General features: G+C 44.8%; 1 protein-coding gene across 4 annotated transcripts in view; it reads right to left on the reverse strand.

Moving 5' to 3' along the window:
• LOC137371426 (high affinity choline transporter 1-like) overlaps nt 1-19,418 on the reverse strand; it is a 52,311-nt gene that overhangs the window by 1,389 nt on the left and 31,504 nt on the right. For all 4 annotated transcript variants that reach the window (XM_068034005.1, XM_068034004.1, XM_068034007.1 and 1 more), the window contains 2 exons: nt 10,218-10,371; nt 2,960-3,177 (listed from right to left, as the gene is read on the reverse strand). In XM_068034005.1, coding sequence (XP_067890106.1) covers nt 2,960-3,177; nt 10,218-10,371 — 372 coding nt within the window. The remainder of the gene's footprint in view (nt 1-2,959; nt 3,178-10,217; nt 10,372-19,418) is intronic.

The following is a 19,418-nucleotide window of genomic DNA, read 5'->3' on the forward strand; positions in this document are numbered from 1 at the left end:
TGTTCCTCCAATATGTGGATCTCCCCTGTCCTATTAAGCACAGTTTGTGCAGGTTTCCATCAAACAAAGAAAGAAAGACTTGCATAAAAAGCACCTTTCACAATTTTATTAAGTCCCAAAGCATTTTATGACCAATGAAGTACTTTTGGAGTGTAGTCACTGTTGTAATGTGAGAAATGCAATAGCCAATTAGAACACAGCAAGCTCCCACAATCAGCAATGTGATAATGAACAGATAATCTGATTTAATGATATTGGATGCATATGATCAGAAATAGTTTACATTTTAAGTGATGTCTACTGTCCTCTTGATTTGCCCACATTCGTGTGCGACAACAGGTGATGCTAATTTGTCAACATAATTAGTTTATTTTGATAATCTGGATATTATTGATATTACAGCAAAAAGACTGAATGAAATATTCTGAAATGGAACTTTCCAGAAGTCCATTAGTCTAATCTAAAAAGAAAACTAAACCCTACTTGCAGAATATTTGTCGTAATGAAGTTTGTGCTTATATTTCTTTTAGAAGTTAAATTCATCTATCTCTGGCACAATGTGAACAATATTGAGTTATTGAAGCAACTGCTTATAGTGCAACACCACGGGCTGGATTTTATGCTCTCCTACTTGACCAGTTTGAAGGTAGGGAGAGCATTTAATCGAGTGGGATGGTGGCAGGTGGGGACTCCACCACATTCCTGCCTCCACCCCAATTCAGTCCATGGCACGAAGGCCTGTGGACGGCCTTCCCACCCCATGGCCAATTGAGGCCCTTATGTAGGCAATTAATGCCCAATGAAGGGCCTCATCCTGCTGCCATCAGTATTAGTACAGTGGTGGACAGGCCTGTTGCCACATTTGGAGCAGGACAAGCAGACCCCTCTGGGTGTGGGGATCCTTCATTCAAAGACGCTTAGTGCCTGATTGAGGGACCCTGCATCAGGAAGGGGGTGGACCTGCTGAGAGCCATCCCCTGCCCTTGCTGCTGACACTCCTACACCCCCTACCCTGCAAAATCGCTCCCACCATCACTCACCTGTGGGCTGGGTCCATCAACAATCTAGGGCCTCTGCAGTGGTGCTGCTGAGTAAAAGAGCTGCTGGCTTCTAATTGCCCAGCAGTTCTCTGCGGGCGGGACTTCCGTTGCTGGGGTCTTTAATCCCAGGGAAAGCCTACTGCTGCCCAGTTAAGTGCCTGATTGGCATGTAATGCGACAGACCTTTCCAAGAAGAGGTGACATGGGACTTTCGCCAGCTCTAGAGCTGGTGGCCGAGATCCCGGTCGTCTACATTAAATACCACCCCCATCACACAATCTTTGCTCACTAAGGAAGCAACTGAAAGGAAGTTTGAAGTTAGGCAGTGGAGTAACAAAGAACACAATTTACCATGTGCTGCAATTTCTAGATACAAATACAATCCATTGCAAAAATAATGAAAAGTCTAGAATCTGAGAACAGCTGGATGCACAAGATACACAATATAGTTGGGTTTGATACTGGAGTTCCCTTTAAGAGTAAGATAGGGGACACTTTTTTCAGTCTGATCCTGCTACTTGTCTGCTGTTGGTCTACTTGCCAGACAAGCAGCTTGACTTATAAGCCAGCTTCAGGGTTCTTTGTGCACCATGTATGACAAATTGCAAGCATCAATGTCACAGAAATTTGCCAGCAATGCTTCTTGATATGTGTGAAACATTTTTCTGGCTGTCAGCAAAAATCATTGAGCTGTGTGAAGAACTGAACCTCAGGAGACTAAATATTTGCGGTAAGTTCCATGATGGAGCAAATTGCCAATATCTGCGGTGGAGCATATTTGCTTGCCTTTCCTCATTGCATGTTTTACTTATATGATCCAGTAATGCTGGTGGTACACAGGCATTAGTGTGTATCTGTGCACAAGTGAGCTAAGCTTTCCAGATAAAGAGAGTTCATCCTATTTGCTTCACTTCCTGGCACTCCAAACGCATTTCTCATGATGCATTGGAAACGCTGGGCTGTATTGTTGAGCACAAGAGGCCAGTTAGGGGTTGCTGTCTGTCTGCTGTTCACTGAGCTCTTTCCTGACTTGGGCAGAGAGACAGTGGGCATGGGCAGGGGTGGAAAAGAGGCAAAGGAGCAAGTTCCAAACAGACACTGTGTGGCTGGAATGCTGCGCTAGCATTCCAACTGTATGATGGAGCAGCTACTTCATTTACATTAAAGTGAGGTACCTGACGAACCTCGTGCACAGTTGTCCAGACCCTTTATGTTCACTGCTACATTGGGGCACATTTGGCACCTTGGGTGGGCCGTTGGCCGCGGGCTTCAATACATCAGGCATCCAGCATTGTATTTCCAGCTAGGCTTGGTTAAAAAAAGCAGATGACTTGTTTTAACAAAATAGCGTCATCGGGTCCTATAATAATTACTCTTAGCCATGATCCAGTTGGCAGCACACTCACCTCTGAGTCAGAAGGCTGTGGGTCCAAGTTCCACTCCAAAGACTGGAGCACAAAAATCTTGGCTGGCAGTCCAGTACTGATGGAACGGTACACTGTCGGGGGTGCCCTCTTTTTGGATGAGACATTAAACCAAAACACTGTCTGCTATCTCAGGCAGACATAAAAGATCACATGACACTATTTCAAAAATGAGTAAAGGAGTTATCCCCATTGTCCTGACCAATATTTATCCCTCATTCAAAATCATTAAAAAAAACATTATCTGGTCATCATCATATTGCTGTTTGTGGAAGCGTGCTGTGCACAATTGGGCTGCTGCATTTCTTACTTCTTCGTCTTCTTAGGCAGTCCCTCGGGAGCTCACAGGGAATTTGTGGGTCCACTGTATCAGATTTTTTGTTCATTATGTTGCCAGCCCACAATGTGCCAAGCGACATTCCCTACAAGCATTGGTCCATGGTAAGAGGACTCCACTGACTATTCATTTTCTAAATATTTCAAACAGATGCTCACCTTTTTCCTAATAATAGTCTTGTAGATATTGCGTGCAAACATTGAACTTGCTGATAAAAGTGATGAGTCTGCAGATGACATAACTGCTGCTGAAATGGCACCAATTCCCAATATGGAAATGTAAATAGGGCACAGGTATTGAAGGACAATGGGTAATATCATACTTGCTTCTTGTCTTTCATTTGGAGTTGGTAAACCATAGCTTGTTTGATTCCAATCTGCAAAAAAAGTGATATTTTGCATTTAAAATTGCTTTAGTCAGTATTTTTGTCACACAAGGTCATGGGGCCTGAAAGAAAATAACTTTTAATTGACTTATATGGAAAAACCAAAAAACTATGTTATATAGGGGTAGGAAGCAGATTCTCATTCAGGATCTCACACATAATGAAGTTATCTCAACCATGCCATTATCTGCAAGCCCTGAATAGAGCTCTGACACTTCCCCATAGGTCATGGGGGATGGGAGTGTGGAGGCCACTGTCATATATCTCCAGGTAGATACTTACAGGATAACAAGAAATTATTTCCTCACATTTTTTGCTGAATAACCACAATTTTTTGATTATATTATTGGTCCTTTGATGGAAGATAGTCACCATATGAAATGAATGCTCATAATGTATTCAAATTGTTAGACCTATGGGTCAATGGTGGGCACTGATGTACTGGGTTATTAATAGAGGTGGAGGCCTGTGCTCTTCAGCATGATGAACGGACATAGCACAGTTGAAACGCATTAGCAATATCAAAGATATTAAATTATTACTCCTCCCCATAATGGAATGAAGGTGAGGGAAGGGTATAGGGTCATAGAGACATTGCTGTCACTGTAGGAGGCCATTCGGCCCGTCGAGTCCATGTGGCTCTCCACGGGGCTATCCATTCAGTCTCACTCCTCTGCTCGATCTCCATCACCCTGCAAGTCTATTTCCTTCAAGTGACCATCCAATTTCCTTTTGAAGTCATTGATCATCTCTGCTTCCACCACCCTTGTGGGCAGTGAGTTCCAGATCATTACCACCCGCTGCGTAAAAAATGTTCTTCCTCATTATGGGGAGGAGTACTAATTTAATATCTTTGATATCGCTAATGCGCTTCAACAGTGTTATGTCCGTCCATTCCCCTGCATCTCTTGCCCAAAACCTTCAATGTGTGTCCCATGTCCTTGTACCATTAGTTAACAGTTTTTACTTATCTAACTTATCTGAGCCTGTCGTAATCTTGTACACGTCGATTAAATCTCCCCTCAATCTCCTTTGTTCTTAGGAGAGCAAACCAAGCTTTTCCAACCTAACCTTGTAACTGAAACCCCCCATCCCTGGAACCATTCTTGTAAATCTCCTCTGCACCCTCTCAAGGACCCTCACATCCTTCCTAAAATGTGGTAACCAGAACTGGATGCAATACTCCCGTTGGAGCCTAACCAGAGCTTTATAAAGGTTCAGCATAACTTCCCTGCTTTTGTACTCAATGCCTCTATTTATAAAGCCCAAGATCCCTTATGCTTTACTAACCACTCTCTCAATATCTCCTGCCACCTTCAAAGATTGATGTTCATGCACACCTTGCCTTTGAAAAAATATTTAATTTTTTGCTGTCTGGTCCACATCTCCTTTCCTTCCCTTTTCACCCAATTCTCCCCTCCTTTCCTCCTCATCCTCCCTACCCAATACCATCTCCCGACTCAAGAAACCTGCTGGCCCTTCAGTGGCTGCTGGTGCCTGAAATTCCAGCCCTTCCTTAATTCCTGCTGCCCTCAGTGCATCATGAGAGACATGCTGGGAACACCAGAAAAATATTCAAATAAGCCTACAGCATATTATCTGACAAGACTATTTTATTTATAGTGGAGCAATTAGGGACAGTGGTCTCGGCAGGACTGCAGTAGAATGGCATTATTATTGTGTTTATATCTTAACGTAATGAATTTGAGACACTGGTGTAGCGAGTTAAACCTGTCCTTTAATTTATGGGACCTAGGTTTGATTCTGAATCAGACTGACCAGAAATGGGATGAGTTTGGGAAGTCTCCACCAGACTGTTGCTGTGCGTAAGCCCTTGGCCTACTCCGAGTTCTAATTTGACACTAAAACAGAGCAATTATGTGAATATTGGCTAATGAACATGTAGTGTGTTCATATGACAGTATTCTGTCCATTATTTTAAGTAAAAGAACACTAGAAATAGAAGCAGGAGTAGACCATATGGCCCATCGAGCCTGCTCCATCATTCAAAATGATCGTGGCTGATCTTAGGATTAGGATTCTCAGAATTAATGCTTTCAATAAAACAATAGCCAGAGGAACATCACATAAACAGATTATGTATTCATCTGCTAAAATTATCCATAGTAGTTTCTAGCCTTAACATGGACCTTGGTCAGAGATTACACAACAATGGTTGGTGCTGGTGAGAGAAATAGTAAAGATCAAACCATTTGCTGGAAATTGGAAGGTTTACTATCAAAATTATCATTTGCAAACTCAAACGTTCTTGGGTTCACTACTTATTCTACTAAATTTTCAAATAGCTGAGCAATATTCCTAAGAACCATATGAATTTTCATTCAAAATATATTTTAGTTATTAAATTATAACTTTAAAGCTAAAATTTAAAGACATTGAGCTGAATGTACAGGCATTTTTCAATATGGAGATACAATGGCAGCTGTTCTGTCCTGCTTTCAGCCCACCAAATTTTCTTGTTCAAGTTGGGAGGTGAGCCAATCATCTGCCAACTCTTTCAGCAGTGCAGATATTACAATTGGATAGAAATAATGGAATGAAGTCATATGTTTGAATCTGTATAGTTTAGTTTAGCTTAGTTTAGAGATACAGCACTGAAACAGGCCCTTCGGCCCACCGAGTCTGTGCCGACCATCAACCACCAATTTATACTAATCCTATACTAATTCCCTATTCCTACCACATCCCCACCTGTCCCTATATTTCCCTACCACCTACCTAAACTAGGGGTAATTGCTAATGGCCAATTTACCTATCAACCTGCAAGTCTTTGGCATGTGGGAGGAAACCGGAGCACTCTGAGGAAACCCACGCAGACACAGGGAGAAATTGCAAACTCCACACAGGCAGTACGCAGAATTGAACCTGGGTTGCTGGAGCTGTGAGGCTACGGTGCTAACCACTACGCCACTGTGCCGCCCCTAATTTTCTTCCCCATTGCAATCTATCTAACCTGAGGCATTATGATTGCCATGGTCAGCTCATCCTGGCACAATGGCTGCATTTAGAGGCGTTTACTGCAATTTTAGCCCATATCACAGGTTTGACTGCATATTTTGGTAATGTTATTTTCCTTGAGGGGCTACTGAGGTGAGCTTTAAACTGACAGAGTGAGGGACTTCATGGTCACATGCAGATTTATAAACCCCACCCACAGCAAAGCATGTTATTGGGTAGCATGGGTTTCATCATGAGGATTCCTCTGCATGCAATGATAATGGAGAAGGGGATGATCAGAATGGCAACATTGTAGAAGGCTGAGTTCAATTCAAACTATCTCTTTCCCCAAGGAATTCTTGTAAGAGTCTGAGTGAGGATTTCTGCCTTCACAGAATTTATTTCACACTTCACAAAGGAAGCTATGGATGACGTGTGCCAGCTTCTATACACAGACCTATGGTCTAGATCAACTGCTCAACCAACTCTATCAAAATGGGTACTAGTTAATGACATTGGCTCATCCAGTCTTCAACAGGGGATTTCTGTAACACCCAGGGTACCCAGGGTACCATTGCCATCTTCACAAGAATTGGAATATTCATCCATTTTGGGATGACTATTAGGAAGTAGCAGGAAAGGTTTTCTAAGAGTTCTGGAACAATAAATGGGATCTAGATTGCACTGTGAACCAATTACATTTCTGAAATAGAAAGGGATTTGCTATTTTGGATGATCAAATTGCTTGTGACCAGAAACAATAAAGTCTTCATGACAATGGCAGATTTGTAGAGAGTCTTAACATTGGTTTTATCATGAGGTAGTCCAGTCTCTCAGTTCTATTCGGGAAAGACAGTTAAGGATGGATTTTGGGCAATAAGACATAACTTTGCTTTCATGGCTCATGACTCCACTTTGACTTGGATGTTAACAGGGGCTAGTTACAAAGGCCGACTGGCAGAGTTTCAGAGGGAAGTCAATTAGTCCGTGTTTCCGTGATGTGGAGTTTAACTCCACAGTGTGCAGCTTTCGTCAGACAGTTTCTCAGCCTGGAAGTGAGCCTGATTAACATGCTGGTGGGAAGGACACTGAAGTAAGCTGCAGAAGCAGATAGGTTTGAACTGTGAACCTGGGGAGAGAGAGGAAGGTCCAATTCAGGGGGAGGATGTCTGAACTCCACCCCCCAGATGGTTTTCCAATTCTGGTTGGAATACAATTCCTGACTCCAGTGGTGTCTGATCCCCAATCCTAGGAGGTGTCAGAACTGTGACTTTGTATGGGGGGGGGGGGGGGGGGGATGTTCTGATGGGGGGAGCTTGGGGTCCTGGGACATGGGGAAAAACCTTCTGCTCCTCCTGGCCCACAAACAGTGCTGTAAAGGCAATTACCCTCCCCCTGAAGCTGTCCTCGCCTCCCTTCTGCTGCCTGAAAAGCAGGTTAAATCAGAAGCTGTCAGCCTCATTAAGATATTGAAAAGGCCAACCTACCTCCAGGGATCATGTAGGCTCTCTGTCTCCTCTGCTACCTTCATTAAACCAAAAAATGGGCAGAGTGGAAGTGGCTTGTGGCCATGTTTCAGATTAAAAAAAATTTTTTTTACATCTGACCCAACCCCAACCCACCTGTTTTTGGTTGTTAAAATTCACCTTTTCGAGTGTCATCCTGCTGGTATGAGACATACTCAACAATTGGAATGGTCATGTGAGATTATTAGGTGTTTGAAAGAAAAGTTTCAATGCTTTGACAGATCAGGTGCACTCCAGCATGTCTCTTACATTATTGTACTCTTTCTGCACTCCACACCACTCCACTATTCGGAAAGAATAGAATTGAATACCTGGAAGAGGGAGGTTCAGCTACTGAAGAGACTGAGGAATCTGGAATTCAGTGTGCGAATAATCCTGGCACAGAGGATGCTATCATCCTGGCTGCCAGGAAAATTCATTAATAGATTCATAGAAATACATTCTCCTCAATTAAAGCAAATTTCCATCAATATATTTCCCCAACCATCATGCCCAACAAATCCTTCAATGAAATCCTTCTAGGTCGGAGGCCTGGTAGGACTGCTATCCTGAGATACAGATACATCAAGTCAGTTGATTCCAGCCATGCCACTGGCACTCAACCTAGGTTGAAGGTTGCCACTGTTCAGCGAAAAAGAAAATCAAATGGTTCCTACCAGTCCCTAAAAGCCCTAATAGAGTAAGTCATTTAACCTGACTCCAAATAGCTGAAGACTGAAAAGCAATATTCCCTCAAATCCATTCTCAAGGTTTCAAAGGGCTGCAGTCTGTGCTTCCAAAGGACCAACTTGTCTTGCGCTACTGCTATAGGGTGGGGAGGGTAATGGTTGCAGGCTGCAATGAAGCTTTCAGATATTCCATTGGTGTCTTCAATTAAGGAAATGCTTCCCTGTTGCTGGTGTACATGAGAGCAGTGGACTCCAACATTACCCCTACCATCCACTGTATCAGCCATGGAGAATGGAACCAGGCTTTTCATTGCCATGTTGCCATCATCAGCATCATAATAATCATCATCTCACACCTCTTCCTCCTCCTTGTCTTCCCCCTGTTACTGCAGAAGAAGAGGAAATGAACTAGGAATGTCTCTGCAACACTTAGTAATTGGGTTGGAGAAGGCTCTAGATTTTCGTGAAAGTGCTGTACCAGGTGAAAACACAGCTTTGCACTCAATTGCCTACAATTGGCACCAGCCCACTGACCTCAGCATCACTGACAGCCAAGCTGGAATAACTTTCCAGCAACTCCTTAGCCTGGTCAGCTGTCTTACGCCTGCAATCACTCTGCTGGAGTAAGTGCGCTCGAAGCACTTAGTAACAGGAGAGGCTGGAGTTGTGAGGGATTGCATTTGCAAAAAGCAGCCTTTGATGGGAGTTTCAAACAAGTTCCAAACTTAGACAGTCGCTGAAACACTATCTATTATGCCTGACGAATTGTCATTCCATTTACAAAGTGAAAATTAGAGGGTCCAAAGTATCAAAGTGAAAAGGCGAAGGTAGCAGCAGTATTACTTTGTCCGCCCTTTCAGGTCAATGAATTTTTCTAGCACTGGTCTGCTACACTGGAAGCAAGAGAGAAGTGACATTCAACACCACTCAGCACCATTGCTGACTCCCTCCAGATAGCTCAGGTTACTTCCTTCAGCAGTTTCTCCCATGCAACCCGAACAATCACTTACAGTGCCATTTGCTCTATGAGGATCGCATGATCTACATCAGGAGAAAGTTGTGTTTAGTGCTTAGACCTTCTTGGCATGATAGACCACGCAACTTAGAACACACTTCTCAAGTTACAAACAATAGAAATGATTCATAAAAGTATAGAACAGTCTGGGGCTGTTTTCCATGAGTTGATGAGGATGAAACAAAATGTCTTGGTTCCTAAAAATTCTTATGCCTGTTGTAAAAAGGGTCTTGAGAAGCTTGGAATTCATTGATAATAATTCTTTGCATTTTAACATACTGACTAAAGATGTGGGAAAAGGAAGTTATCTGCTGATGCTTCAGGAAGCTGTTGTCTCCATAAATGCTGTCAGACTTTTAGATCTTACAGCAATAAGTTTCCTCCCCCAAACCAACAGAGGGACAGGTGAGCAGGAAAAGGAGGAGAAGGATGATGATTATTATGATGATGGTTTACATGGGACTTGTGCCTCCAGTGCACCAACGATTACACAGATAAGTTGACCTGCCTATTCTGATGGTCTCAGCTGTGTACCTCATGGGTGGTCAGAAGTCTCATTGCATTGCTGTTCTACATTCCTAAAGGCCCTGAGAAATTTAGGTTCATTATGATTGACAATGTATAGTTCATTTCTTGCATTTTGTGTAAATGCAATCAACAATCTTCCTCTCTCCTCAGAATGCTGGTTTTATTGATTAGAAACCAAATGCCAGTTGAATGTAAACGATACACTCTAAGTGATGACTAATTTACTGTGCTCACTTCAGTCAAGGACCATCTTAATTCAAACAAGTGTCTCACATACAGAATCAATTACACTAGAATATTGTATAATCTCACAATATGATGGGTTATATTCCATACCTGTAGAAACAGCAACTGCACCAATAAGAATGGAAGGGAAAGCCAACGTGAAGCAGAAAGCACCAGCAATATAAGATGTTTTTTGTGCTTGAGAAACTGACGATGCAGCAAGAACTCGCTGAAAATACACTTGCCAAGGAATACCTCCCAGAGTCTGAAAGAAATTAATGAGAAGTTAACAAAACAGAATAAAACAAAGTTATTCAGGAAGTCAATTATTTAGCAATAAATATTTCAGTGAAACAATATTAATTGCATTATTTCATTACAATATCTCACACACAAAATAATTACAGATGACCAACATTTGTTTAACCTCCCCGGTGTACCTGACATATCTCCTCTATCTCCTCTGACACTATCTCCTCTTCTGTCTGCTCTGTTTCTTTTAAACACACTAAACCCCTGAATGTTATAATCGCCTCCATCCTCTGGATTCCCACCATATCGCTCCCTACTGCTACAATAGCCATTTATTTCAGCATTTTATTTCTAAAGCTTGTAGTTTTTATGTACACACATTTGCTTTGCCTTCCCTCACATACCCCAGTATCTGCTTATTCCTGATTTTCAGTTCATTTGTGTCTTTCTGAGTATCTGAGTTTGTATCAACCTTTTGATTACTTTATCCTACCATTGGTCTTGTCTGAGATCCTGTTTGTACTCTGTCCTACATCTCACCTGTGTAGCTTAAATGGTTTTTCTATTGCTGCACCGATGTTCCTCACGGTTCTCTTTGTGCCTATTGGTTTCATTGTAGCTTGCCTCCCCTGTACTAGTTCTTTAAACTCTGGAAGGATTCAAAGTTATTTATGAAGTTGATATTATTGTACATTCACTTATTTATCTCTTCATTTTTTTGGCAAACTCCCCTTCTTCTCCAAATACAGTAATTATACCAAAGAACGTTACTTTGCATCTTTATCTTAAGTTTTGAGTCAATCCTCACAAATGTAGCTCTTAAAGCCCCTATATTATTTCTCCCTATGCCATTTACCTCTATCTGGACTACTGTCCCTGGATCTCTCCCTATGCTCTTCAGTGTCCATTTAAATCTTTCCTCAATTCCTCTGGACAGCTCAACATCCTGTAGCTTACAATACACATGGGGCTGGATTTTATCATGCCAGTGGGGCTCATGGCACCAGGCTGAAAAGGCGGGGCAACTCTACTTTGCCCTTTCTGAATCCCCCCCAGGAGTGATATTTTGTTGCTCTGGCACTTAAGTGCCCTGCACCGAGATCCCGTCCCTTTAAAGTCGGGGATCCTGCCTCCAAGAGCTGCTGGCCAATTACAGGGCTGACAGCTCAGCAGTATTGGCAGCACCAGAGGGAGTGGTGGCCACTGCCATACTGCAGAGGCCTTGGACCCAGTGCCCAGTGAGGCGGGGTCACCAGCGCTAGTCTGGAAGGCCCCTGTGAGGTGGCGGTGGGGGGAGGTGGTTGGTAGGTGTCGGGGGAGGGGTTTCCAGCAAGATGGAAATTTTCCTGGCAGGGGCCCTCCATGGCCACTGATTGCCCACGGAGGAGATCTCCCCCAGGTCCGCAGGTAAGTCGCCTCATCTTATTGGGCGACCTCCCTTCGTGGTGGAGACCCCATACCCTCCTTCAACCACTGGTTAAATCTCAATGGCAGCAGGAAGAGGCCCTTAAGTAGCTGGTAATAGGCCACATAAGGGCATCAATTGGCCTCTGCACGGGAGACCATTGTCAACCTATCCCACCTCCGCAATTCTATGGGTCCCTCCTGCCTCCGAACCCATCTCATAGGGTCCCAGAAAATTTAACCCATGGTGATCTACTTTCTTGAGCAATCCCTCTGTGATCTGAAATGTCTTTGACTAGGGTGCTCTATGTGGCTTTCTAACTTCCTTTTTTCTACAAATACTACATTCGCAATGTTGGACGGTGCTTGGTATCTGTTCAATAATATAGGTCTTGATATTAATTTTGTGCGAGCTGGGAGCAGATGGCCCAATAGTATGTGCAAAATCCAGAAATAAGTGCAGTGGATTTTTAACTCAGCTGTCTCATTATAATTTTACTCCCGTGTTTCCCACCCAATCATTGGCAGTGGGCGTAATGTACGTGATCTGAACACCAGTATTTAAAGGGAAAATCCAAATATGCAAGTTGTAGGAATTTGCAGTTGGGAAGAAAAGAGAAACAAATGGCAGAATGGAGTCCAGACAGGCAAAGGCTGTCCCTCCCTGGATGTGCTGCTGGGAGCTGTGAAGAGTCGGATAGCAATATTGTTCTCACCAACGGGAGGAAAAAGCCTGCAGCTGAGACCAAGAAGGTGTGGATGGAGGTTGCAGAGAAGGTAAGCAGCAGGAGTGAGATACCGCACTCCTTGATTCAGTGCAAAGAGTGCTTGACTGACCTAAACAGGTCAAGGAAAGGAGAATACAGTGGTACCTTCACCAACATCCTGCACTGCAAAAGACCAAGCCAAAGTGTTTTCAACCATCTTCAGCCAGAAGTGCCCAGTGCCTGATCCATCTCGGCCTCTTTCCAGGATCTCCACCATTATGAATGCCATTTTCAGTTAATTTAATCACTTCATGGCATATCAAGAAACAGCTGAGCGCAAGGAATACAGCAACGGCTCTGGACACTGACAACATCCCAACTGTAGTATTGAAGACTTGTGCTCCAAGACTGGCTGCAGATAACACAACAAACTAACTGAAGAGGAAGAAGCTCTGGAAATAAGCAGAGGTTCAGTGTCCCTGGCTGTTGGAGATGATGAAATGGCTCGGGTGCTCCTAGCTACCTGATTACACAATGAAATGTTAGCTATCCACTTCTCATAAGGCACACAATCACGCTGACTTAGTTTCAACAGCAAGTGAAATATGGGGCAGAATTTTATGTTCCATAACCATAATTGGTGGCGGCTGCTATATTGAATGCAGCGGCTCATTTAAGTGGCCGAGGCCAACCACCACCACCTCCCCCGCACCCACCCCCCAACACCGATGATGTGGAGGGGGCGGTCGTTCCATCCTTGGCAACGGTATCAGGCACTACTGCGCAGGCACCAACACCATTTTTAAAGGGCTTCCAGCCGTCAGTTACAATTTTAATTTTTAAAGAAAAAAGACTTTGAAAAATCAAATAAAATTATCCCGAGCCTCTCCCACCCCGAACCCCCGAACTGACCATCAGATTCCTTACTTGCCCTCTCCTTTCAAAAAAACTTAACTTGTGCGCCCAAACTCTCCCTGCTCAAAGTTCAAAAGCTTTAACCTTTACCCCTTCCGACCACCCCCGTGCCCAATCAGATACACTGGGATCAATGTCGGGAGCAGGCAAGTAATTAATTTAGTACTTCTAATACATTAACATATTTAAATTTTGAGCCTGTTGCCAAGTGGCAGGGGTCCGTGACGAGGCCCTGCCACTGCCAGCAATATGGGGCCGGGCCTTCCCAGCGTCGAGGCCAGTGGTTGGCCTCTCCTGGAGGCATGTTCTGGCCCCAAACCACCCTCCCCCAACCCCGCCATGATCCCCGATGTTGGGGGGTCTGTAAAATTTGCCCCATGATCATCTTTCATAATAACTTGTAGCATTCCTACCTTGCCATGACTAATTCATATCTTTTATCTCCTGCAGAGCTTTCACGTGTGCAGCTGGAGTTGGTGGATGTTGTGGCTGATGAGTCCTCAGAGGAGCTGAGTCCTTCAGAGGGTACATGGTCACAAGACTCATGCGGACCATGGAACAGCTCAGCTACACACACTTCAGTGGGACCAGTAAGGCAAATAGTTGGGTTTTCACCTTGTGACTCATACTTTACAAGTAAACAAGAGCACTTGATGGAGACAGGGAGAGCAGTGCACTGTCTGTATCCGAGGTGCAGCCCTCTCCAAGCTCTGCTCAGCTGGACAGAGATGCAATATCTGGGGGCCATTGATGAAAAGGAGAATCTTTGGGCAGCAGCAGGCAGTGAGATGCACTGACAGGCCTCCAAAGCAGAATCACCATAACTGCAGAGAGATTGGAAGAGTCCACCTCAGGCATGAGGAGGATGTCGCACCCCATTGAGATGATGTCTTTTTCTGTGGATAGAATGGCCAGTGCCATGGACTTTAACACTCTCCATTTAAATGAGTCCATGCATGCCTTCAACACCACTGTGTCGAGTCTGGAGGCCAACATGTCTTCCACCTTAAACGAGTTGACAAGACACCTTAGCCTTGGCCTTACAGGGCCGCACTGATCTGCACCAAAGTGTTCTCCATCGTAGTGGTAGCAGTCAAGTGTGGCTGGGCAATGAGAGGGGATAGCAAAAGGGGCCATGGAAGTAGAGACTCCAGTCAAAGAACTTCCACTTTTCACTCACAGCCTTCAGCCAGTAGCCCACATGCTTCCTCATTTCCTGATGGCCAAGTTTGCTTCTGCACAGGTGGAGGTGGAGCAGTGTTTAGCAGGGCCATCACAGGCTCCAAAACCCAGAGGACATTGGCAAAGAGCGTCTCAGCAGTCAGAGCAAGGATCTAAACAGTCTGCCTCCATCTCTGTTGAAGCCACACAGGCGACACCATGTAGGAGTAACAGGAAATGGGAAAGTAAGGCTTTGTCGTTGCACACGGGTGTCGGAGAAAATGTTGTTTAGATAAGTTTTAGTTCTTTATTTAGGTCACCACATTCCTGTCTTGACCATTCTTGGGTGTTTGGTGGTAAGCGGCCATCTAACTCATTTGATGATGAATGGGAAGACAGGAATTGTTTGGGATTAATATGGGGGATGATGAAAGGGTGGTTGCTTGGTTGCAGAGCTGCTTTATGCCAGTGACATGCAGTGGGTTGGGGACGAGGGTGAAGAGTGACCATTGCATTTTCTTGGTGAGATGGCTGTACTCGTGCAACCTAAATGAACCTTTCATTAATAAGGGTATAGTGCACTTATAGGTGGCAGACTGGGAAATCCTGGTTAGGTCTGTGAGGACGGATTTTGAGAGGGGTGCTCACTTTGACAGCTACTGGTAACACATGACCTCCAGGTCCAGCAGGCAGCAATTCTTCTTCTAGGAGACTGCTGATGTCTCTGACATCGGACCACCTGAGGTAACATCCTGTGCCACTGGTGTTCAGACATGCCAAGGAAACTAGCCCGGGAAACCTGTGGACCCAACATTAAGTTCAAAACAATGTGCCAGCATTGGTCTAATAGAGTGATTAGTGTGTAGAAACTGACAACCTGCCTCTCCCAAGGGGGTTGCTCGCACGTGGTCTAACTTACTGCAGTGAAATGCAGAAGTTGGTGGGTTGGAGCTGGCTTCCCGATATGCTGTCAGTTTCGCTATTTTTCATCCCCACCCCGCCTCCCCACCACCTGCTCCCAAACCCACATGCTCCAGCAGACTAAAATTTAGCCCATAATCTCTTGGATAACTTCACATGGTTTTCTACCTTTCTTGCTTCTTTAGTCAATGTTAATCTATGCAGTATCCCATTTCCTTGATTTCCTTCAGCACTTGTCCTCCTGTTATAACAATTTCGATCCCATTTGTACTGTTTTCCAGAATTAATCTGTAAAAATACATTTTCTCCTCTATTGCTCTTTGATCTTCCCATACCATACATTCACCTTTGCCAATGTAGTACTGTTATGACCAGGTGATAAAGGGGTCTAGGGGTCCCTTTCAGCCATCACCTGGTCTTAACTGTAACAGGGTTTAATTTTAAACACACCTTTTTTTAGCTCCCCCTTAGTGAATCCTTGTTCACTAACTTCCAATTATAAGGCAAAGAAACTAGCCAAACAGATTTTCTTAGGTTTAAAGAAAAAAGGTTGAACTTTATTAAACTTAAACTCTAATTCAGTTAACACCTATAGATACGTGACATGCCCATGCTCGCATGCATACATGATACAGACATGCAGATAGAGACAGAAAAGAGCAGAAGAAATAAAGTGGAAAAGTTTGAGGCAATATCTGAAGATGGTTTTGATTATTGTTCTTAGAACTCGCTATGAAGTCCTTGATTGCAGGTAGGTCTTGCTTTTTGTTGGGGCCCAGTATTCTTCTTAAACCTTGTTCGATGTAGGAGACTTTTCTCTCTTGAAGTTCATGTGTCCTTAGTGGATCCAAAGGCTTGTGAGAAAGAAATGGGAGCAGACAGGAGAGGTCTTCTCAATCCAGGAGCAAAGTCTTTTCTCCCTTCAAACTCTTTGTAAAATTCAGAAAACCCAGGTTGCCAAGCAGGTTAGTCATGTGACTAGCTGGTCTGACCTCGTCTGTTTGTGGATTCTCTTGTCTCAGCTGACCCTGCAATATCTCTTCTTACTCACAATACCTGGTGCTCAAAGTCCATTATGGGTTAAACTGGAGCAGGGAATAGCCCCTTTGTCCTTCCAAGCACTGTCTGTTAGTATGCAAATGTTTTTTCCAGCCACAGCTGATCTATTCAGCAAGTCATTTCCTTGCTCCCGCAACAGCGTAAAATCAATGTTCATGTGACAAAATTAATATGCCTCATGCCTGTCAGGTGGACGGGGGTCTGCATGACAAGTACAGATTTATTTTTACTGAGCATCCTAAGTGAAAGGCCAAAGCTCATCTACCAACCTTGCAAAGGCAAAAGATGGAGTGAAAACAAGAAATACTGATGACGTGACAACAAGTTGGATTTGAAAAGCATGTGGATTCTTGGAGTAAGCTAAGACTGAGCGAGGTAGGTATTTCATAATCTTGAGTTTCAGAAAAGAATGAATTGATGAATGTGTGCTGAACATCAATAGCACTGTGAGGGTTCAACATAGGATGGTGCTTTTTAAAAATTCATTCATGGGATGTGGGCATCGCTGGCCTCACCAGAATTTATTGCCCATCCCTAATTGCCCTTGAGAAGGTGGTGGCGAGCTGCCTTCTTGAACCGCTGCAGTCCATGTGGGGTAAGTACACCCACAGTGCTGTTAGGAAGGGAATTCCAGGATTTTGACCCAGCGACAGTGAAGGAATGGCGATATAGTTCCAAGACAGGATGGTGTGTGAATTGGAGGGGAACTTGCAGGTTGTGGTGTTCCCAAGTATGTGCTGCCCTTGTCCTTCTAGTTGGTAGAGGTCACGGGTTTGGAAGGTTCTGTCTAAGGAGCCTTGGTGCATTGCTGCAGTGCTTCTTGTAGATGGTACACACTGCTGCCACTGTGCGTCGGTGGTGGAGGGAGTGAATGTTTGTAGATGGGGTGCCAATCAAGCGAGCTGCTTTGTCCTGGATGGTGTCGAGCTTCTTGAGTGTTGTTCGAGCAGCACCCATCCAGGCAAGTGGAGAGTATTCCATCACGGTGGACAGGCTTTGGGGAGTCAGGAGATGAGCTACTCATCTCAGAATTCCTAGCCTCTGACCTGCTCTTGTAGCCACGGTATTTATATGGCTACTCCAGTTCAGTTTCTGCTCAATGGTAGCCCCTAGGATGTTGATAGTGGGGGATTCAGCGATGGTAATGCCGTTGAATGTCAAGGGAGATGGTTAGATTCTCTCTTGTTGGAGATGGTCATTGCCTGGCACTTGTGTGGCGCGAATGTTACTTGCCACTTATCAGCACAAGCCTGGATATTGTCCAGGTCTTGCTGCATTTCTACACAGACTGCTCCAGTACCTGAGGAGTCATGAATGGTGCTGAACATCGTGCAATCATCAGCGAACATCCCCACTTCTGACCTTATGATTGAAGGAAGGTCATTGATGAAGCAGCTGAAGATGGTTGGGCCTAGGACACAACACTGAGGAACTCCTGCAGTGATGTCCTGGAGCTGAGCTGATTGACCTCCAACAACCACAAGCATCTTCCTTTGTGCTAGGTATGACTCCAGCCAGCGGAGGGTTTTCCCCCTGATTCCCATTGACCTCAGTTTTGCTCGGGCTCCTTGATGCCATACTCAGTCAAATGCTGCCTTGATGTCAAGGGCAGTCTCTCTAACCTCACCTCTTGAGTTCAGCCCTTTTGTCCATGTTTGAACCAAGGCTGTAATGAGGTCAGGAGCTGAGTGGCCCTGGCGGAACACAAACTGAGCGTCACTGAGCAGGTTGTTGCTAAGCAAGTGCCGCTTGATGGCACTGTTGATGACACCTTCCATCACTTTACTGATGATTGAGAGTAGGCTAATGGGGTGGTAGTTGGCCTGGTTGGATTTGTCCTGCTTTTTGTGTACAGGACATACCTGGGCAATTTTCCACATTGCAGGATGGATGCCAGTGTTGCAGCTGAATTGGAACAGCTTGGCTAGGGGCGTGGCAAGTTCTGGAGCACAGGTCTTCAGGACTATTGCCGGAATATTGTCAGGGGCCATAGCTTTTGCAGTATCCAGTGCCTTCAGTCGTTTCTTGATATCACGTGGAGTGAATCGAATTGGCTGATGTCTGGCATCTGTGATGCTGGGGACTTCAGGAGGAGGCTGAGATGGATCATCAACTCGGCACTTCTGGCTGAAGATTGTTGCAAATGCTTCAGCCTTATCTTTCGCACTGATGTGCTGGGCTCCCCCATCATTGAGGATGGGGATATTTGTGGAGCCACCTCCTCCAGTTAGTTGTTTAATTGTCCACCACCATTCACGGCTGGATGTGGCAGGACTGCAGAGCTGAGATCTGATCCGTTGGTTATGGGATCGCTTAGCTCTGTCTATCGCATGCTGCTTACGCAGTTTGGCATGCAAGTAGTCCTGGGTTGTAGTTTCACCAGGTTGACACCTCATTTTGAGGTATGCCTGGTGCTGCTCCTGGCATGCCCTCCTGCACTCTTCATTGAACCAGGGTTGGTCTCCTGGTTTGATGGTAATGGTAGAGTGGGGGATATGCCGGGTAATGAGGTTACAGATTGTGATTAAATACAATTCTGCTGCTGCTGATGGCCCACAGCACCTCATGGATGCCCAGTTTTGCATTGCTAGATCTGTTCGAAATCTATCCCATTCAGCACGGCGATCGTGCCACACAACACGATGGACGGTATGCTCAATGTGAAGGCGGGTCTTCGTCTCCACAAGGACTGTGCCGTGGTCACTCCTACCAATACTGTCATGGACAGATGCATCTGCGGCAGGCAGATTGGTGAGGACGAGGTCGAGTATGTTCTTCCCTCGTGTTGGTTCACTCACCACCTGCCGCAGGCCCAGTCTAGCAGCCATGTCCTTTAGGACTTGGCCAGCTCAGTCAGTAGTGGTGCTACCGAGCCACTCTTGGTGATGGACAT

The sequence above is a fragment of the Heterodontus francisci genome, chromosome 6, assembly GCF_036365525.1.
Source record: "Heterodontus francisci isolate sHetFra1 chromosome 6, sHetFra1.hap1, whole genome shotgun sequence".
NCBI classification, from domain to species: Eukaryota; Metazoa; Chordata; class Chondrichthyes; order Heterodontiformes; family Heterodontidae; genus Heterodontus; species Heterodontus francisci.